General features: G+C 64.9%; 5 protein-coding genes across 5 annotated transcripts; 2 read left to right on the forward strand and 3 right to left on the reverse strand.

Annotated features, from left to right (window-relative positions):
* Positions 1 to 643: 643 nt before the first annotated feature.
* PFL1_00771 (uncharacterized protein) lies at positions 644 to 5,578 on the reverse strand (the record flags this gene model as incomplete). The annotated part of the gene is made up of 2 exons (XM_007878273.1): positions 644 to 3,690; positions 3,808 to 5,578. The coding sequence occupies 2 exons, from the start codon at positions 5,576 to 5,578 to the stop codon at positions 644 to 646; spliced, it is 4,818 nt and encodes a 1,605-aa protein (XP_007876464.1).
* Positions 5,579 to 7,849: 2,271 nt separating this feature from the next.
* PFL1_00772 (uncharacterized protein) lies at positions 7,850 to 8,380 on the forward strand (the record flags this gene model as incomplete). Its single annotated transcript, XM_007878274.1, has 1 exon — positions 7,850 to 8,380. The coding sequence occupies one exon, from the start codon at positions 7,850 to 7,852 to the stop codon at positions 8,378 to 8,380; it is 531 nt and encodes a 176-aa protein (XP_007876465.1).
* A 1,789-nt stretch (positions 8,381 to 10,169) lies between these two features.
* Positions 10,170 to 10,787, forward strand: PFL1_00773 (uncharacterized protein; the record flags this gene model as incomplete). Its single annotated transcript, XM_007878275.1, has 1 exon — positions 10,170 to 10,787. The coding sequence occupies one exon, from the start codon at positions 10,170 to 10,172 to the stop codon at positions 10,785 to 10,787; it is 618 nt and encodes a 205-aa protein (XP_007876466.1).
* Positions 10,788 to 11,193: 406 nt separating this feature from the next.
* Positions 11,194 to 12,461, reverse strand: PFL1_00774 (uncharacterized protein; the record flags this gene model as incomplete). Its single annotated transcript, XM_007878276.1, has 3 exons — positions 11,194 to 11,719; positions 11,842 to 12,175; positions 12,305 to 12,461. 3 exons carry the CDS (start codon positions 12,459 to 12,461, stop codon positions 11,194 to 11,196), a joined length of 1,017 nt encoding a protein of 338 aa, XP_007876467.1.
* A 1,983-nt stretch (positions 12,462 to 14,444) lies between these two features.
* On the reverse strand, positions 14,445 to 19,919 carry PFL1_00775 (uncharacterized protein; the record flags this gene model as incomplete). Its single annotated transcript, XM_007878277.1, has 4 exons — positions 14,445 to 14,523; positions 14,641 to 14,704; positions 14,849 to 19,587; positions 19,741 to 19,919. 4 exons carry the CDS (start codon positions 19,917 to 19,919, stop codon positions 14,445 to 14,447), a joined length of 5,061 nt encoding a protein of 1,686 aa, XP_007876468.1.
* Positions 19,920 to 20,583: the final 664 nt, after the last annotated feature.

Below are 20,583 nucleotides of genomic sequence, written 5' to 3' on the forward strand. Positions count from 1 at the left end.
CGAGGAGGTCGAGGGTATCAATGCGCATTCTCATCCGCCCGCCGGCTCAGCCCCATGCACCCCCCTGGACGGCCCCGTATCCCTCCTCCGCCCCCACAACGCCCGCCAACCTACCCCCTCGAGGCGAGCGTGAGCCTGTCAGCTTTGTATAGGCTCGGGGTCGGCGGTGATCCGACGAAAGCGGGCGCGACGGGGGAATTGGCGCAGCTTGGAGCGTTACCCTCGCACCGCCTCGTCAACGATGCTAGAGCAGTGGGGCAGGGTCACGGCAGCTTCGAGCGTCAACTGCCGACGCGTGGAGCCGGTCGGCGGCTTCATTCCGGCCTTTCCCTGCCGGCCGACGGCCTCATTCCGGCCTCATCCATCCTCCTCTCGGCACAGGCACGGCACGGCACAGCACGGCACGATGCAAGGAGCCGGCAGACGACGGAGATGGCAAGAGAGCAAGAGGTGATTTGTTCCGGGGGCCTCAAAGGTGTCTACCATAAAGGTGCAGCAAAGGGGATCGAGGATCGCCCACATAGAAGTCGAAAGGAGAGGTGCTGGGAGCAGGGATTAGGACACGGCACTGGTTGGTACATGGCTGGTAAGGAGCGTTTGTGTGAAGCAGAGGGGCAAGGGCGAGGGGATAGCAGCGGCCCGCTCAGGATCGCTTGACGTCCTGCTGGACGCCCTGGCCGCCGCCGACGAGGTTGCTGGTGGGCAGCTGTTCGTTCATCTTCTCGCTGTGCGGGGCGCCCTGGGCCTGCCTGCTGGTCTCGTTGACGGCCTGCTCGGCCTTTTCCTGGATCGGCTTGGCCTTGCTGCTGGCCTTCTGGGCCTTTTTGCCCTTGGGGTTCCAGATGCGGAAGAGGTAGAAGAGGCTAAAGCAGAGCGCCACGTTAAAGGCGATGTAGGCGCAGATGATGCCCATGTTGCGGTAGATGTGCGACGCGGAAAACGTGAGCGACTCGAGGTAGTCGTCGCCGACGCGGTAGTTGCAGTAGCTGCAGGTGCCGTCGGCGGCCTGCTCGAAGTAGCCCGTGCCCAGGTTGGGCCCGTCGAGGCTCGTCGTGAACTGGCCCAGGTAGGCGGCGCAGTCCTGGCCGGCGGGAGGCACGATGGTGTTGAACTCGCCCGGGCTGCACCGCACCGGCCGGCCGCCGAGAACGCTGCCGAGCATGCCCTCGATGAGGTAGGTGAAAGGCGACAGCTTGAACATCCAGACGCGCCAGAAGTAGGGCAGCGCGCTGGGCGGCTGGACGACGCCGCAGAAGACGATGACGAAGCTGAAGAGGGTCGAGAAGAGGATCGAGGCCACCATGGCGTTGGCGGCCATGGCGGCGATGGCGGCGGCAAACGTCTGGAAGTAGATCTGGAACAGCATGTAGAAGCCCCAGATGGTGGCCGACGTCTTGCCGTCCGAGGGGAAGCCGGCCATCCAGTACCACGACGCCCAGAAGAGGGTGCCGCCCAGCAGGTTCCACGGGATCTCGACGAGGAGCGCGGCCCAGACGGCCACCACCCAGCTGTACATCTTGCTCGGGCGCTCGCGCGCCTCAAAGATGCCGCGGAACATGATAAAGACGGGCTGCAGCTGCTGCGAGAGCGATGTCGAGAGGACGAGGGCCATGAACATGGCAAAGATCTTGTTCTGCAGCGACGCCGTCGACACGAGCGCGCCCTGGTTCCAGAACGACGAGCCGATAAAGAGGCCGCCGATGATGTTGAGCGCCAGCTTGCTGCCGACGTAGACGGGCGTGCGCCAGTAGTGGACAAAGTTGCGCCGGACGACGAGCCGCGCCTGCATCGAGAGGGGCGCCGCAAACTCGCGGTTGACGGCCGCCTCGTCCTCGTCCGACAGCTTGGCGCCCTCGCGCCGCGTCGACGACTCGACGCGCTCCAGGTCGGCGTTGAGCTCCTGCTTGAGCTCCGACTCGAGGAAGAGCTGGTGCCAGTCGTGCTTGGTCGTCGCCGTGGCGCCGGCGCCGATCACGTCGAGGATGTACTCGGCCGGGTTGTCGTCCTCGCCGCAGGCGGTGCCCGAGCGCTTGCCAAAGTAGTCGAGCAGCTTCTGCGAGTTCTTGCCGATGTCGCCAAAGTAGACCGTCTTGCCGCCCTTTTGGAGCAGCAGCAGCCGGTCGAACTGGTTGAAGAGCTCGCCCGAGGGCTGGTGGATGGTGCACAGGATGGCCTGGCCGGCGTCGGCCAGCTTGCGCAGGAAGCGCACAATCGACCACGCCGCCATGGCGTCGAGGCCCGACGTGGGCTCGTCGAGGAAGAGCAGCAGCTTGGGCTTGGCGGCGAGCTCGACGCCGATCGTGAGGCGCTTGCGCTGCTCGACGTTGAGCCCTTCGCCGACGTTGCCGACCATGGCCTCGGCCCACGACTCCATCTCGAGGAGGCGGATGACGTTTTCGACGTAGTCGAGCTTCTCCTGCTCGGGCACCTCGCGCGGCTGGCGGAGGAGGGCGGAGAACTGGAGCGCCTCGCGCACCGTCTGCGACTCGAGGTGGACGTCCTGCTGCTGGCAGTAGCCCGTCGCCGCCTGGAACGACCTGGGCAGCGGCTTGCCGTCGACCTGGAAGAGGCCCTGGACGACGCCCGTGTCGGTGCGCTGCGCCAGGACATTGAGCAGCGTCGTCTTGCCGGCGCCCGACTCGCCCATGAGCGCCGTCATCTTGCCCGGCGCGACGTAGCCCGAGACGTTGTTGAGCAGGCGGCGCGGGCTGCCCTTGATGAGCACGTCGTAGTTGACGTCGCGCCAGCTGAAGACCGAGTCGGACGAGTCGAGCTTGCCCGCGGCCTCCCTCTGCTGCTCCTCGTCCAGCCCTTCGTCGGCATCGTCGGCGGCAGCGGCCGGCCGGGTGTCGACCTTGCCCTCCTTTTCCGCCTCTTCGAGGTCGCCGCTGACCTTGGCCGCCTCGACGACGCCCTTGGGAGCGCGGCCGCGCTTGAAGACCATGACTCCGCCCGACGCGCTCGGGTCCTTTTGCATCTCGGTCGCGGCGACGTAGACGATGAGGAAAAAGACCCAGAAGCCGGCGATGATGGCCGCATTACGCCCGGCGTTGGCCCAGCGGTAGCCGTACGACGCCTCAAGGTAGGCGGAACCGTTGATGATCTCCTGTCCGGGCGCGGCCGATGCGACGGGGCAGACGCGGTTGGCGGCGGGCACGTTGGCGTACGCTGGGCCGGCGGGCAGGAAGGTGGCGCAGGGCACGTTGAGCCGGCGGAACTCGTTGGCCAGCAGCGCCTCGAAGCCGAACGCGACCGGGTTGCTGTACGAGAGCCACTTCCACCAGACGACCATCGAGGGGCGCGGGATCACGTAGCCGGCGTAGAGCGCCATGTCGATGACGGCCAGACCTCCGATCATGGTCGCCGTGCTCTCGGAGCGGCACACGGCGGCGAGCATGCGGAAGAAGGCGACCATGGTAAACGTGATGAGCGCCGTGAAGGCCCAGAAGATGAAGAACTGGTCCGCCGAGACGGCCAGGCCCGTCATAAAGTAGATGATGACGTCGAACAGCGTCAGCGTCACGATGCGGATGGGGAAGTCGAGCAACGTGTTGGCGATGGCGTCGGCGGCTGGGTGGATCATGGCGAAGCGCCGGTGGCGGATGACGATGGGTCGCTGGGCGTAGCCGGCCGTGATCTCGCTCATGGCCGTGAACGAGTTGTAGAGCAATGCGAAGAAGATGACACCGCCTGCAGGTCGCGCAAGGGGCCGCCGGGAAAGGCGGTGAGGAGGCGGGGAGGTGTCAGTGGTCCGGGTCCGGACAACGGCGCCCGCTTCTCAGGCTGCAGACTGGGGCGGCGACGTACCTCGGCTGAAGAAGCCCGACGTGTTGTTGGCGATCTGGAAGAAGACGGATCCGGTGATGAGGGCCTGGAAGATGGCGGCGAGCGACATGATGATCTGGGTGGCGAGGTCGCCCCAGACAATCTGGGCGCGGCGCTTGATGGCGAGGCGGACCTGCATGGGCAGGCTGATGAGGTAGGCGCTGCCGGTGCGCGTGTGCTGGGCCTTGTCCTCGCGGGCGACCTCCTTGTAGCGCCGGACGGCCTCGTCGTCCTTGCTGGCCTTTCGCTGCTCGAGGTACTCTTCGACCTCGCGCCGGTTGGCCTGGCCCTGCCTTGACTCTCGCCAGTACCGGGCCATCTCGTCGGCGGTGCGCGGCGCCCTGCCCTCGTAGCCCTCGCGCGTCTCGCGGCCGTGGGCGTCGGTGCACGCGACGAGGAAGTCGGCCGTCGTCTGGCGGTTGTGCGGCTGGTAGCCCATCTCGCGGAAGTACTCGGGCGCCTCGGACGTGGGGCCAAAGTAGACCTGCTTGCCCTCGTTGATGACGAGCACCTTGTCAAACAGCTGCGTGAGGCCCTCTCCGGCCTGGTAGATGGACGCCACCGTCGTCATGTTGACCAGGTCGGTGCCGATCCGGAGCGACTTGACAAACTCGAGGGCGGTGCTCGAGTCGAGGCCGCGGCTCGAGTTGTCGAACAGCACCACCTTGGCGCGGGCGGCGAGCGTCTCGGCGACGCTGACACGCTTCCTCTCGCCTCCCGAGACGCCGCGGATGAGGTCGTTGCCCACCTTTGTGTTGTAGGTGTGGCGGAGGCCCAGGATGGTGGCGAGAACCTCGACGGTCGTCTTGATGTAGGTGCTGCGCGACGCGTTCTCGCCCTCGCGGTCGTAGAGGCCAAGGCGGCGCTTGGCCTGGGGGGCGCGGGTCGCGGCGGCAAAGGTGAGAGTCTGGTTGACGGTCAGGGTGGGGAAGTGGACGTCGTCCTCGGGGCAGTAGACGACGTCTCCGCGGAGCTTCTTGTCGATGACCGAGTGGTCCATGCCCTCGTAGAGGAGCGTGCCGTCGATGGAGCGGAAGCCGTCGCGGTACGAGGCGATCGTCTTGAGGAAGCTGGTGCAGCCGGCGCCCGGTCGGCCGAGGACGAGGAGCATCTCGCCGGGCTTGACGCAGCCCTCGAAGTCGTCGAGGATCGTCTTGACGGGCGGATGGAGGAGGCTCTGGATGTTTTTGAGCGCCCGGAAGGGCGAAAGGAGCAGGCTGCCGACCGACGTGTTGAGGGCGACGCCCGAGCCGGTGCCCGTGACGGTGAGGTTCTTCCAGACGAGGCCCATCTCGCGCCTCTCGAGGCCGCGCTCGTTGCTGCGGCCGAGCATCTCCTGGAGGAAAAACTCGAGGTCAAAGTTGCCCTCGGTGTCGAACGGGTTGGCCGTGTGGCCCTCTTCGACGGCGCCCGAGACGTCTTGCCGGGAGCGGGCCTTTGCCGAGTTCTGGGAGAGCATGCGTGTGAGCTCCGCCGTGCCCTCTGGGTCGAGCGAGGCCAGGGGGATGCGGTTGGCGCTCCTGCCGGTCGTCGTCTTTTGTAGCGGGGGCATCTCGGGCGAGGCCTCGGCGGACGAGACGTCTCGGGTCTCCTGGACTGGCGACGAGCCGCTGGAGGTGTGTTGGGCCGTTGCGGCTGCGGCAGTGGGTGCAAGGTCGGCCGAGGCGATTGGCGGAGCGGGGACCGCCTGGGGCTGTTGTGTCGCAGCAGCACCGGCAGCGCCATCGTCGGCGGTCATCTGGTGCGACGCCATGGTTGGCTCGCTGCGTGTCGGTGTCCTGTTGCTTGCCGTTGTGCGCTTGTCTAGGGTATCGACGGTCGGGAGATCGAGGTGGTGATGGTTCGACGGGAGGCGGCGAGAGCAGGGGCCGAGGAGGAAGAGGCGCCGAGAGCCCGTCAGGGTATATGTATGGTACTTCGTAGTCGTGCGCCGAGAGGACGGCTCGAGACTAGTACCTGTTGCTTCCACAGGAAACGTAGCTCGGGCTCCATCCAGAGCGGGCGAGGCCGGCAGCCAAGCAGCCACGAAGCTAAGACAAAGGGCGACCGAGTGCGGCGAGGGCAGGGCGAGAGGCTCAGGGCTCGGGAGCCGCTTCTTGCGCCTCGTCTGTGTGCCGATGCGGAGACAGGCACGAGATGATTCCATCGGAAAGGGCAGGGCAGGCTACGGCAGGCTAGGGCCAACTTTCTTGCGAGCAAGGCCGACGCCGGCACAACGTCTGCTCCGAAAGAAGAGGCAGGCGGGCGGGCAGGTTGCTTTGCGTTGCGTGTTTGGCCGATGAGTGAAACGTGGAGCGGGCCCCCTCTCGCCGTCGTGCCCTCTGGTCGAGGCCCGAGCGAAGCCACCCGTTGGGGTCCATCCATGACAGCATAGCGTCCGCGCTGGGTCTCAAACGGCCCCAATCCAAGTGCCCCCGTCGTCAGCCAAGAAGGACGAGGTGTTCCCTCGACTCACGCCTGTGTTTTGTCTGCCGGCCACTGCATCCGCATCGGAGAGTAATAATCGATGCGCTCATGCTTTAGCTCGCTGCCACGCGGATCTCGAAACCCTGGCCGCCGAGCCTGCTCGCTCGCCTGCCTGCTGGCCTGCTGGCCTCTGCTGGCCGCTACCGCTCGGGAAGCGCCATCCGACCTCCGCGGAAAGCACAACAATAATAGGGCGAGTGAGGACCCTTGACGGATAGAATCTTGCCGCTTCCAAAATCGGCGGGGAAGGTCGGACGGCGAGCCCGAGCCTCGTACGAGCCAGGTGTAGCGTGAGAGCGGCGACGATTCAACGCTGCTTGGGCTGCCTTTCGGTAGGGGGCAAGGCTCCCTGACGCTGCTCAGGCGGCCAAGCCGGAGCTCAACCGCGACTCGCTCGGAGCTTTTCCTCGAAGCGACAATGACGAGAAATTCGCCATACTGTTGATGTGTTCCTGGCAGAAGCATGACGGGAGCAACGTCGAGGACAGCAAAGCATGTACTGTACTGTAGACCAGCTGGTCAGGGCGATGCGATGCTGGCGAAGGAACACTAATGAAGGAGAATAGAGGGGTCGAGGCAACAGGATCCCCGATGCAAGCCAATCGCGACGGGGTACCGGTATCAAAGCCTTAATGTTAGAAGAGGACCCGCCCGGAGCACAGCAGGGTAGTCAACAGGCGGGCCAGAGGAAAGCATAGCAAAGCTCTGCGCCGCCTACCAGGCCATCCAAAGTCGGGTCCCTCTTCGTCTCTCTTCTGTTTTTAGCAGCGACGTCGTGCAAAGCGTACGCCTCCGTTGGAGACATGGTTGAAAAACATCCATCGGCATGAGGGGTCGGATGCCCTCGATTCTTCGGCGGCAATGCGCGAAGAGCGGCAGCTCGCCTCGGCCCGAGACCTCTCCGTCGACCTACATATGCTCGTACGGGAGCTCAGTCGAGTGAGCTGCGAGCAGTAGACGTCTCTCTGCCAAATGAGCTCCGAGGAGACTGAGCACAAACCATCCGCCGCTGCTGCTGCCGTGGCGAGTAACGTACAGGGCAAACAGGACAGGTCAACACGCAACCCGGCCTCTCCTTCAGATCTCGCCCATCGCCCTATCCATCGGGTCGACTGACGCCGTGCAAGCCTCCAATACCGAGGAACGGGGAGAGGTCGTACGCCCGTAGCCTCGTGCCACGTTCTCGTCTGGATAAAGAGGGCGCTTTTCCGCCACAACATGACACCTGTCACGACTCGCTCCGAGCATGCAAGGAGGGGAGGGGACGCCATACTCATGCCTGCCTGACCCTCGCTGGCAAGCCCTAGGCCACCCGAGGCCATCCGGGGGCTCCCGTCAGCTCGAGACGATCCCAGCTTCCCCTCGTGCCGTGACGGACGATCCCAGCTTCCCCTCGTGCCGTGACGAACGCCCGACTGCAAACGTGTAGCAGCATCGCCGGACGCCAGACGTCCCTTCTGAAGAGCGCCAACATGCGCGTCCGGGACGTTCCGAGAGGTGCTGGTACAGATGGAACCGCACATACGGGGCTCTCCGGACGCGTCATCATCCCTCAATCATGTCCTCGAGGTCCCGTCTTTCTTGCAAGCCTCGAGAATGGCAAGATTCGCTCCAGCCCCGTGACCAGCATCAACGACGAAACCTAGCCCAAGCCGGAAGCAACATCCGCGAAGCGAGCAAAGACGGTCCTGACGAACGCGCCGCATCGAAGACGAGCATCGTCCCGCTACACGTTGCGCTCTTACCACATCGTCTCAACCATGTGGGGGCTCCAGTCGGGCCCCGCCGACGAAGCCAGGGGATCCGTCCACCATTATCACGGTCAGCGGCACATCGCCGCCGGTTCTTGTCAACAAGCAGTGGACCAAGGCATTCTCGATCCACCCCCACTTTCCCCGAGGTCGTCGAAAGACCTAGCGCAGTCTCGTCGACCCACACTGGTGCAGGCGTCATACGGCCTTCGCCCGCCCTCGACTCAGTTGTGGCGGGGGAAAAGGAGCAGCGGGACGGAACGTTTGCCGGCGCGGGTACGCGCGCGGGCGCAGCAGGGCTTGTTTTTGGCGGGACTCACGGACGAGCGGGTATCTAGCGACGCTCTCACCTTAGCTTGATTCTGTCCTTCTCGGTGCGGGCTTCCTGGTTCGGTGCACGACATCAGAAGGACGTCAATCCGTGCCTCTCTCGACTCAGAACACCGACCGTAATCGGAAGCGAGTCGTGGCAGAGCCCTGATCTTGGCCTGACGTCGTGGCGGCACTGCTTCCGCATCGATCCGAGTCCGCGATGAGTGCAGTAGAGCGCGAGGGTATCGTCCCAGAACGACCTCCAGCCCACAGCCGAAGATGGGCAATATCCGTCTCAACAGTTCCAGACCGACGAGCGAACCGAATAGGCTCACGATCACGTCCACGACGGTCTGGACCTGCCGCATTTTCCACGGTGGCGGGTCGGAGGTGCGTGTCTTCTTGTCGACGTGGCGAGGAGGAAGGCGAGTTCCCACCCCACTGCACCTCACCCCACCGCCATCCTCTTGAACGGTCAACCTCGTTCGGACGTGGGGGCTCCGCGATGCCTTGGTCGATGTCTTCCCTGAGCGATACGGCACGGGTTCGTCAAGACGATATCGCAGGAGTAGCGAGAGAAGAGCAAGGCGCGGCCTTCCCTCGATGCGCTCCGAGTGAGCGTGTCCGTCGCAAGGTATAAAGAGGGGCTTGCCGCAAGGTCATCCTCCCTCCTCAGCATCGCACTCGCCTTTGATCACTTATCGACAGCAGCAAGACCCATCGAAGCGCTCAAACCTTCCCTCGTCGCAACGCAGACAGACCCACCCATTGCAAGGTACGCAGTACGTCGACGCCGCCCGCCTTTCGTTCAAGGCACGGTCCTGACTCACCTCTTGCCTTGCCCTGCTTCGTATCCGATCCGGTCCGACGAGTAGAATGTACGCCAAGTCGACCCTCGTCCTCTTCGCCATGGCCGCAGTCGTGGCGCTGACCAGCCTGCCCGGCGCCCAGGCAGTCCTGTATACGCACACCGCCTCCGGCACCACCTGCGAGCCTGCCGACGACGCCAAGTTCTCCAACTCGATCCCCTACCCGTGCCGTGGCTTCCACGAGATCGGGTGCGCCCAACTCGACAGTAGGGGATTCTGCGTCGCCTGCCGTATTGCCGGCAGCGTGTGCTCGGACGAGGAGTAGAGGCCGTGCCGCGCCCCTCCCCCCGCGTGGCGGCCGCCTCTCTGCGTCGTCGCCACAGAGAGGACCGTCCCTGCCCCTGGCTACTCCATCGTTGGTCTTGCCGCCGTCTGCCACACGTCAGCAGAGGCTTCATCAACCCCCGAGATTTCTCGTCCTCTCTTGCCACCTTTTAATCCTCGCCGCTTGCACTCGCCCTCTCTCCTCGTTCCCGTGCGCAGCGCGCTCTTGTCTCGTTTCCTTGTGGCGTTGGGCCATCCGGCGCTCGCGGCCTAGCTGCGCAGCTGGCAACACCTGCCAGGAGCGCTCGACCTACCCTCTTCTCGACCCAAGTTGTCCCCCTTCCCCTCTGTTTCTGTGCTTCGTCTGCGGGAGTTGACTGGCAGATGTCATCAAATCCGTCACGCCGTCCACGAGTAAAGGCGAGACGGACCATATCGATGGCGATAGGACGGCCTGCGCCCCAGTAGCGAGGGAGTGCAGAGCCAAAGTCAGGACCGCGATACGTGTGCAGAACCCCCTCGCGTGGCGCTGACCACCATCTCTTGTCGAGACGATGACAACCCACGTTCCTCTCCCCGCTTGTTGTCGGACCGCCGCGCTGGTCCCACCGGGCGGACCCCTATCGCATGCTCTGGCGGGCGCTCGCAACTTCCGCGACTTGTTTCCGCACCGAAGCGCTCGATGAGGCTCTTGAGGACGAGGCGGCCCGCGCCGGAGCCCGAGACGACCGTCGAGGGGTATATCAGTTGTCGAGCTTCGGGCGTTCCTCTCATCCCCCCTCCTCTCAAGCTCTCGCCCAATCGCGGCCTCTGGCAGTTTGAAGACTTGCCGCCCAGCCCTATCCAAGCGGACCGACCTTTAGAGCTCGAAGCGCGAGCCACCCACCAGATCGACCAAAGTGAGCACGCGAGGCCAGATCTGCTGTTGCCAGCCCGCTCCCTATGCCTTGACTCAGCCCTCACCTCCCTCCACCGAACACCGCATTGCGATGTCGCCACCAGTATGCACCCATCCACCAAACCGCGTCACTTCTTGACTGTCGCCACCGTCGCCTTGTTGGCGCTCGCCATGCTACCCAGCGTCCGGGCCGCCATCTACCACTTCGACGCCGGCGGCGACTCGACGTTGACCTGCACGACTCCGAGGCCAGTGACGCTGGCGACCAACGCTCTCTCCAAGTGCACCCGCGGGACCCAGGCGCTTCCTCCGACCGAATACGGCTGCCGCGAGCCCCTGATGCCGGACCAGTTCTGCGCGGCGTGCCGCCAGGCCCGTGGCACCTGTCAGAGTCCGTGGTAGGCTAGCGCCGGCGCTGCACCCACAACCTTGTACCGTCCATGCGACGTCTCGTGGCGTAGCGCTAAATGGCGCAGACCATGCCAGGCCAGATGTGTGCGTCACTGCTGCTCCCCTCTCTTTGTCGCCCACCAGCTCGTACCTCGGCCTCTCGTGGCAAGGCGCGCTTGCCGCCTTGTGTGAGACCCGAGGAGGGGGCGATTAGTCACGCGAGATGTCTGCCCCTGGCCGAGGGATAACGCCACCGACGGTCGGACTGGTGTTGTTCCCTGGCTAGCGGTATCAATGGCAATCGGAGAAGCAAGAAGCGTGACAAGAGTACAGTAGTGCGGCCCAGCCGGCTGCGAGAGCGGGGCGCGCACGAAAACGCCACATTGTGGAGCCGGACCGAGCTGCCGTGGCTGGTGACTTAGGCCGTCTTGCGGATATCGGGGTTGTGGCGCGCCTCGCGCGACTTGTCGACGAGCGCCTTGAACTGCTCAAAGAAGAGGAAGAGGAGCGTCGTCTGAGGCTGCAGGCGGAGCCAGGCGGGCGTCCAGCCACGGAAGAAGACCGTGGGGCCGTCCTTGCGGATGGCGTCGCGGATGACGGTGGCCACGCCGCCGCCGGTGGCGCCCTTCTTCATGTTCTGGACGCGGCTCTTGACGACGTCGATGGGCGTGCAGACCGTCGTGCAGAGCGTACCGGCGCAGAAGGTGGCCGCCGTCTGCAGCACCGGCCCGTCGGGCAGCACGTTGGTCGCCTGCAGCAGCGACTTGAACATGTCGTAGGAGCCCAGCTGCGACACGTTGAGGGCGACCGAGCGAACAATGTTGGGACCCAGGCCCTTGAACAGCGTCTGGGCGCTCTCGTCGCGCGCGATGCGGATGACGCCGTCGATGCAGTTGCGGTAGCCGTAGCGCGCCTCCTTGGGCAGGTTGAGGTCCGAGCACATGCTGCGCGGGAGCAGGGGGAGGGATCGCCCAGAGCGAGCGCAGGCGGGCCAGGGGTGAGAGGCTGTCCATCGTCTGGAAGAGAGGACTGCGATAGCGCCCCACGTCTGAGCCTCGACACTCACCGGACAAGGACGATCTCGGCAGGGTTGCCGACGACGCCGGCGAGGGCACCAGCCGTGGCAGCACACGCGGCCAGCTCGCCCGTGGTGGGCGCCTTGCCCGAGCGCTGCGTCATCCTGCCCTTCATGTCCTCGTAGACGGCGAAGCGGGTGACGGAGTAGGTGAACTGCCGGAGCAGGGTGGCCGTGAGCCCGTGCCAGAGGCTGGTGATGCCCTCAGTCTTGACAGAAAGGACAATGGTGCGGAACATGCCCTGCTTGACGGCGGCGGTCTGGAGGCGGTACTTGGTCAGGTCGAGCGGATGCGTGATCGAGGCCGCACAGCAGCCGGCGGCGCCTGAAAGGTATGCCAGGGTCGTACGAGGGAGCAAAGTAGGCGAGTCGTCAGCAAGTCAAGGACCACGAAGAGCGTCTCTGGACAGCCCGGGGTCAACGCGAAGCCTGTCGCAGAAGAGACGGTACGCACCTCCGAGCCAGAAGGGATACGTCTTCTGTGCGGGCTTGTTGAGGCCGGTGGCAGTCGACTGGTTGGCCGAAGCGACGGCCGTCTTTGCTGCGTTCATGGCGCCGGACCCGCTAGCGCCAGAACCGCTGCCGGCAAACTTGGACAGGGTGGAAGACATGGTGGCGGCGACCGGGGCCGAGGTGGACGACGACGGGATGGAGAAGATGCGGGAAGAGCAGCGATGGGCTGGATGCTGAGCGAAGCTGGGCTGGGCTGGGCTGGACTGGGACCCGGTGCTGGTCGATGGCGGTGCTCGGGGAATGGCGTGGAGCCGTGCGTGAGGCGCAGGAAAGACGTACTGGTCGTGACTGGATGTGGTGGATGCTTTGCGTGCAGCCGGAAGCGATGCCGTCTATAGTCGGGACAGGCGATGGCGGAACACGAGGGCCGGGGGAGCGTGCTGGGGGCGCAGAGTGGGGCAGGGACAGCGAGGGATGAGGGGGGTGATGGACCGAAGGCAAGGACGGGCGCCAGAGAGGCAGCTGTCTTATATAGCTGCCAGACGACCCGGCCTCTGCCGATGCCAGGGCGAACGGGCGAGGGGGACCAGGCTGGCGCAGGGTCAGGAGGAGGTGCGGCGATAGCGAGAGGCGACGAGGGGCTGCCCGGGTCGGGCGAGGAGGGTGCGGAGCGCGCCGAAGCGGTCAGGCCAGACCAGAGAACAGCGCCACGCTGCCCTATGCCACGACGGCACGTCGCTCGCCCCTCGTCCCGCCGCCCTGCCCTCCCCTCCCGGTGACTTGCCGCCGTGTCGGCGGATCTGGCTGCAGCGTCGAAGGGCAAGCAAGCTAAGCTGCCGGCATCGTGGGGCGAGCCCGACGAGGTTTCGGATGCCCTGCCGACGAGCACGGGTCGAGGGTGAGGGTGCATGTCCCCCCCTCCCCGACGTTGCCAACTGCCTGGCCTGGCCAGCCATCTTGTCGCCCACGCCCGCCCTCTCTCCCCCGCGACGATCCTCGCCCCACGGTGCCCAACAAGCTGCAGAGAGGAGGGCTAGGGAGAGAGCGAGGACGTCTGCCCCAGCCGTCGTCTGATCGGATCGTTCCGACGACGTCGCCGTGGGCAGGTGGACCGAGGCCGAGCTCCGATGGCGGTCGAGCCAAAGCCCAACAGGTCGGAGAGGCCGGCATCCTGCCGCGCGCTCGCTCAACGTAACGCGTCGGTCGGTCTCTCGTCAAGAGGCAAGCAAGCAAGCAAGCAGGCCGACCACACGCACGCTACTCACCCAGCACAGCCCACGTATGGCGGGCGATCCCAGGAGGTGGATCCGGTCAGCCTCGAGACGAGCTCAGGGCAGGTTTGGGGGTCCGGGAGGTGGCCGGGGAGCCAGGTCGAGATAGGGTTGGGGTGTGCCAGAGCAGAGGCAGGCCAGGTGGATGGGGGGGGAAAGCAGGTCATGTGTCGAACTTGCAGCCGAGGCGGGGTGGCTCCTGCAGGGTCCGAGCGCAGATAGGCAGCGCAGGCAAGGCTATGCTAGGCACCAGCCAAAAAAAATTCAAAGCGCGGGCGCACGGGCGTCGCCCACACCCGAGCTGGGGTCGGGGCTGGCTAGGTCTTTCTTTCGCGCGATAGGATTGGAGTCAAATCCCGATCGGGGTCGGAGGCTGCCGCCCGATTGCGTTTGTCTCTGCCTTCCCCTCACGCGGTGCACGCCAGCATCCTGGCGCTCAGAGGCTCAGCAGGCGTCTTCCAACCTGGATTGGAGCCCACGGCTGCTGCGAAGGGCTGCCGGCCCTCGAGAGTGGCATGCGCCCGTCGAAAGCGTCCTCGAGCTTGCGCAGTCGAGACTGATTGCGAGGCAAGTTGGCAGACGGCGCTTTTCGACGCCATTTTTCGCCGCATTTCCGCACATCTGCCGCAGGCCACCATAATCGTTTCAAAGGCAAGATCGGAGCCTCGAATCGATAACGAAAGCACCAGAGGATTCACGGGCGAGATTTTTGTCCTACTTCAGTCGTTCTGCTGTACAAGGCAGGATCTCGGGGGAAAAGAGACAGGGGCGTCGGGTCGGATGGGGACAAGAGCGGAGCAGGGGGTACCGGAGAAGGTGCGGGAGAAGGACACCGGGGGCGCGGGGGCGAGGACGAGGGGTCGCGGGGCTCTAGTACATTCCCGTCGGCTGCATGTAGATGCCTCCGTTGAGGTTGCCTGGATACCCTGTTGCTTGCGGCATCGGCATCCTATCGAACGGAGGTGGCAGGCGCACGCGCACAAGAGGAACAGCAAGAGAGGGGCAGACGGTCAGCTATGGTATCACAAGCACAGGCAGGGTTCCCCTCGATGCCGGCCGGACTCACCCCGTGACGCCGGCCGTGATGAGCTTCGGTCCGCCCAGGCCGCCAGGGCCGATGATGGGTGCATCTGCGGAGTCGAAAGGAGAGGGAACGGGAGAGAGAGAGAATGGAAGGAGGGGGATCTGCTGTCAGCCTCGGCGCGCTCGGACTCGTCTTCTGGGCGGCTGGGCGGCGGCTCTGTTGCCGCGCCGCGGACCCTCGGCCAACTCACCTTCCTCCTCCTTCTCCTTGGTGGCGTCCTTCTGCGCGCGCTCGCGGACCTCCTTTTCCAGGGCGCGCAGCTTGGTCTGGGTGTCGCGCATGCTCTGCAGCTGGTAGGGCATGGTAAAGTCGTTGAGGCCGTGGCGCCAGCTGAGCTCCATGACGACGTCGGGCCGCACCAGGTCGTAGCAGGCGTAGAGCGTGGCGGCGTAGCACTCCTTGTTGCCGATATCGACAAAGTAGCTGAGCAGCTCTTCGGCCACCTCGGAGCTGTTGGAGGCGGCGGCCGTCTCGATGGCGTCGCGGAAGAGCTTGTCGGTCTTGCTCAGCGCGATCGACTCGTTCCAGCGCTCGTGCTTCTTGTAGAGGTGCGCGGCCAGGCGGCGGAACTCGAGAAGGTCGTGCTTCTCGAGGCGCGACGCGAGCGAGATGGTGTCAAAGTTGTCGAAGCCGTCGATCGACGAGCGCAGGGTCTCGTAGTCCTCCTCCTCGATCAGCAGGTCGTTGAGCGCGTCGTTGACCGTCTCGAGGTTGTGGTGCTGGACGGCGACGAGGTAGGAGCGGATCAGCGGCACGTTGTCGTTGTCGCGCTTCTTGAACATGCGCACGACGCGGCCGTGGTCGATGCGCTTGGCCAGCACCGTCAGCAGGTCGGTCAGCAGCAGCGGGTGCTGCTCGAGGTAGAAGGTGAGGGCGCGGTAGTAGATCTCGACGTTGGCCACCTTGGGCAGGATCGCCTTGAACTGGTCGTGGTCCCACGCGTCGGCGGCGTGCTCCATGGTGGCGAGCGCCGCATTGTCCATCTCGTCGTACTTGGTGTACAGGTAGACGAGCTCGCTCCACAGGTGGCACTGATCGGCCACCTTGATCAGCTGCGGCAGGTTGCTGCGCGACCAGTAGAGCTTGAGGTGCTCCATCAGCCGCTCCGGGCGGTACTTGGCTAGCGCCACGCCCGTCTGGGTGAAGACGCCCATGTGGGCGCGCTCGAGGCCGAGCGCCTGCTCGAGCAGGTTGAGCAGCTCGTCAAAGTGGCCGTCGCGCTCGTAGGCGCGGATCAGGCTGGGCAGCTCCTCGGCGTGCGGGATGACGGCGAGGCCGGCGATCTGGGCCAGCTTGAACTCGCGGCGGCTGAGGCACGCGGCGTGGACCTGCTTCCAGACGCTCGTGTTGCCCGCCTTGCGCGCCGCGTCGACGGCCGCCTGGTAGTCGCCGAGGTAGACGAGCGTGGTGGCGAGGCGGGCGTAGTTGGACACGCTGGTGAAGAGCAGCTTGGCCGCCTCGTAGAGCTCGTCGTTGAAGCACTTTTCGCCGACGCTGAGGATGTCGGCGACGTTGGTCATGCCGAGGAACTCCTCCATGTCGGCCAGTCGGTTGGCCTTGGCGAGGCAGTAGGCGTACTCGGTGTCGATGCGGGGCTCGCGGGCCTTCTTGCGCGCCATCTGCAGGTAGCGGATCAGCTCCTCCTCGCGGCCGGCGTGCTCGGCGATCTCGATGACCTCGTCGTAGTTGGACGGGTCCTCGGCCTTGACGTACGAGTCGATGGCGTCCTTGACCCGGAGGCCGTCGAGCTGCGCCTTGCCGAGGCGCGACCAGAGCGCCGGCTTGTTGATCTTGGTGGCGAACTGGTGGCCGCGGTCGATCGACACAATGTGCTCGACGAGCACGTTCATGGCGTCCTCGTGCTGCTCGGCCTTGGAGAAGATGCGGAACGCCTCCTCGTAGAGGCCATGGTCGATGGCGATCTTGGCAATCTCGTCGACGTCGTAGGCGTCGAGGCGGTCGATGTAGTTCATGACCTTGCCCTTGTCGGTGCGGACGGCGGTGAGGAGCAGCAGGTTCTGGAGGCTCTTGTTGTCGCTGAAGGCCGACTGCTCGAGGATGATCTTTTCGAGGATGTCGATGAGCTCGTGGGGCAGGTCGGCGGCCATGAAGGCCTTGACGGTGGCCGACACGTCGTCCGGGTTGGTCGACTCGGGGATGGCGGTCGAGGCGACCTGGTCGATGAGCTGGCGGCGGTGGACGTTGTCCGGCTGGAGCACCTGGGCCCACAGCTCGAGCTGCCTGCGCTTGACGAGGTAGCGCGCCTGGTGCTTGAACATCGAGTTGTCGTTGGTGATGGCGATCAGCTCGTCGTCGCAGAAGCCCTTGGCGTAGGCGATGTAGGCGAGGTAGGGGTCGCGCTTCTCGCAGTAGCGTCCGACGACGCGCGGGTCGTAGAGGTTGTTCTCCTTGAGGAAGGCCTCGGGGTTGTTGTTGCTGTCGATGGCGATCTTGGCCATGGCGTTGAACAGCGGCTGGTCCTGGTGGCCCGCCTCGATCTTGGACTGGAGCCAGGGCAGGATGAGCTTGAGGCGGTTGCGCTTCTCGACCTCGTCGACCAGCTCGTCGACGGGGATGGGCCCCGTGACGGACTGGAGCAGGTTCTTGATGACGCCCTCGTCGCAGTCGACGTCGAGCAGGCCGCCGATGACCTGCGGGGTGCGCGACGAGTTGACGCGCTGGACGTAGACCTCGATAAAGTTGATGAGCATGTTCTGGTAGAGGTAGAGGACGAGGTCGTGGACAAAGTCGAAGCGGTCGCAGACAATGATGAGCGGCAGCTGGTCCGACAGCTTGGCCTCCTTGAGGAAGTTCTTGACCTTTTCGGCGTTGTAGTGGTTCGACTCGCGGCAGATGCGCTCGACCTCGCGGATCTGGCCGGTGCGGGTGGCGGCCTGGATGTACTTGAAGTGCACCTCGGGGTCGGTCGAGAGGTTGACGACGGAGCCGAGGTAGTAGTAGAGGCCCTCGAACGACTTGAACGACTCAAACATCTCGATGAGCTTGACGGGGCCGAGGAGGTCCGAGTACTTTGTGGCGATCTGCACGACGACCTGGAGATTCTGGCGGATGTTGACCTTGAGCATCTCGCGCAGCGACTCGAGCGACTGCTCGACGGTGAGCTTCCCAAAGTAGTTGACCAGCCACTCGGCGTTGAGCAGGTTCGAATGGACGACGACGCGCTTGATGTCGTTGATGTCCTCGTAGTGCTCGAGGGCGCGCTGCAGCAGGCCCGCCTTCTCGCACAGGTTGGCGATGCGCGGCTTGTCGTAGTGGGTGAACATCTCGTTGCCCAGGATGGCGTCGGCGACCTGGGGCGCGTTGACGAGGTTCATCTCGAGCAGCCGCGTCTGGAGGTGCGCCTGCTCCGGCTTGTTGTCCTTGAGCGCGTCGAGGAGGAAGCTGGTGGCCTGCTGGATCATGTTCTGGCTCATGAAGATGTCGGTGACGCGCTCGACGTCGACCAGCGGGCCAGAGTCGTCGCCGACGAGGCTGCTGGCGAACTCGGCGCCCTTCTCCGGGTTGGTGCGGACGATGTGCTGCAGCAGCGCCGCGTAGTCGGGCGTGTAGCCCACCTTTTTGGCGTAGAGGACAATCTTCTCAAACTGGCCCGTCTCGGCAAAGCAGGCGACAACCTTGTTGGGCACGTTGGCGCGGAGGTAGACGCTGAGGGCGAGGTTCATGTCGTGCTGGCGGACAATGTCGCCGAGCTCCTCGCTGCACTCGATCTTGCTCTCCTTGAGCCACTTTTCCAGCAGGTGCTTGCGGCCCTGGACCAGCACGGGCCGCGCTAGCTCGAGCGACTCGTACTTGTTGAGCGAGCCCTTCTCGAGCAGGATGCCAAAGTATTGCAGGATGGGCGACAGGGTGCCCGGCTGGTTGGGCACCTGCTTGAACTGCTCGATGGTCTGCGTGGTGCGCAGGATGCCGCGCGGCGAGTTGGCCGCGATCTTGGCCGCCTCGCCATACTGGCCCGTGCTGAAGAGCGAGTGGAACTGCTGCAGGTAGAGGTCGTCGGCGCCCGGCAGGTCGCCGCGCGACGCCAGCTTGAACGCCAGCTCCGAGTTGTTGAGGGTGCGGAGGATGTAGGGGATCACCGTGTTCTCGTCGACCGAGACCGAGAGCACCTGGCCTTTGCGGTTGATGCCGATGATGCCGCTGCTCGACTCGTGCTCGGCCGTGACAAAGATCGTGTCGCCCGAGATGCGGTTCATGTAGATGCAGGCGCCGCTCTCGAGGTCGTAGAGGTGGATGAAGCCGTACTTGGTGACGAGGTAGACGATGCCGTAGCGCTTGCTGACCTGCATCGCGACGGGGAAGTCGTTGGTCGCCTCGGGCGGGAAAAAGACGTCGACGGCCTTCTTGGTGAAGGCCGCCTGGCCCTGCTGGTGGTCGATCTCGACAACGTGCAGCTTGGCGCCTGTGGCGGTGCGGTTGGCAAACGTGAACAGCTTGAACGGGTTGGGCGCCGCGTCGGACCGCAGCTCGGCAAATGCGGCGGCGTGGCCCTCGATGGGCTGCGACACGCCCCGGTCGCGGCTGTAGAGCTGCATCGAGCCCTTGACGCGGAAGGCGTTGGGGGCGCCCGACGTGTTGCCCGAGATGCCGACGAGCACGAGCCACTTTTCGTCGGCGCTGGCGCGGTAGTTGATGATCTGGCTGCCCTGGAGGCTGACGTGGCGGTCAAACACCTTGGACGGCGCCGCCTCGCCCTCCATGCTCCAGTGGTAGACGGCCGTCTCGGTGACGAGGCCGAGCGTCGTGTTGCTGATCCACTTCCAAAAGGTCACGTCCTCGTTCATCAGGTGCGACTTGACCTTGGCCTTGGCCTCGATGTTGAAGATCTGCAGCTGCCTCGCCGACTTGAGCGCAATGATCTTCTGCACCGGGTTCATGATGGCCGAGTCGGCGGTGATTGGCCGCCTCATGCTGCGTACGAGCAAGAGAGAATGCCAAGAGGGGTCCGTGGTGGAGCAGCACCGAGACAGTCAGTCAGCGGGATGGTTCCTCCAAGCAAGATCCCCGGGGCGCGTCCGGAGACCGGCCGCGCCTCGCCGTGCCTGCCGTGCGCTCGCCACTCACACGTTGTTGACGTCGTTGAGGTCGACGATGGCCACCGAGTTTGCTCCATTGATGCTTTCCCGCACGCAGACAAAGTTCTCCGATTCCATGGTGACATTGGCAAAGGAGATGCTGTCGGGCGAGATGCCCAGGTTGGTGAGCTGGACATGCTCGGAGAAGTTGATGGGCTTTTCCGCCATGGCTGGAGAGGGACGTGCTGCGGCGGCGGAGGCGGCGAGGAGGGGGACGAGTGGCCGAGCTGTTGCTGCCGCAGAGGAAGAAGGATCGGCGGCAGGATAGATGGCAGCCACCTGCTCTTCTGACGGGTGGTCGGCGGGGCGGAGATGAGAAAGGACCCAAGTCCGCGAGCGCAGTGCCAAGCTCGGTGTCAGACGGTGCCGCGGCGGGTCGAAGCGATGAAGAGGTGGAGCTTGATCAGAGGAGTGCAGGCTACGCCCAGGCGAAGTGAAAAGAGAAAGACGAGAGAAGTGGCGCAGGAAGATGGAGAAGTCGTCAAAGTGGTTCGTCGCTGGAGAGGATCGAGGCGCGTGAGGGCAGCGATGTGTGTATGCGGAGCGACGGCGCGACGACGGCGACGTGGCGTGGCGAGGTGAGATGAGGTGAGGTGAGGTGAGGTGCGGTATGGGGTGATGGTGACGATGGTGATGGCGAAGACGAGGGTGCAGAGAGAGATGGGGTGGCCCACGCGCGGTGTCGGGCGTTGTTGGCGCTGGGCCGCAGGCAGGCAGGCAAGCAGGCAAGCGGGCCGGGCTTGGGCGCTTTGGCTGCCCTTCCTGATCGCGCTCGGTGCCAAGTTGGAACTGCGAGGCGGTGCTGGCAGCGGGCGAGTGGTGCGTGCTGAGA

The sequence above is a fragment of the Pseudozyma flocculosa genome, assembly GCF_000417875.1.
Source record: "Pseudozyma flocculosa PF-1 unplaced genomic scaffold scaffold00002, whole genome shotgun sequence".
Classification (NCBI taxonomy): domain Eukaryota; kingdom Fungi; phylum Basidiomycota; class Ustilaginomycetes; order Ustilaginales; family Ustilaginaceae; genus Pseudozyma; species Pseudozyma flocculosa.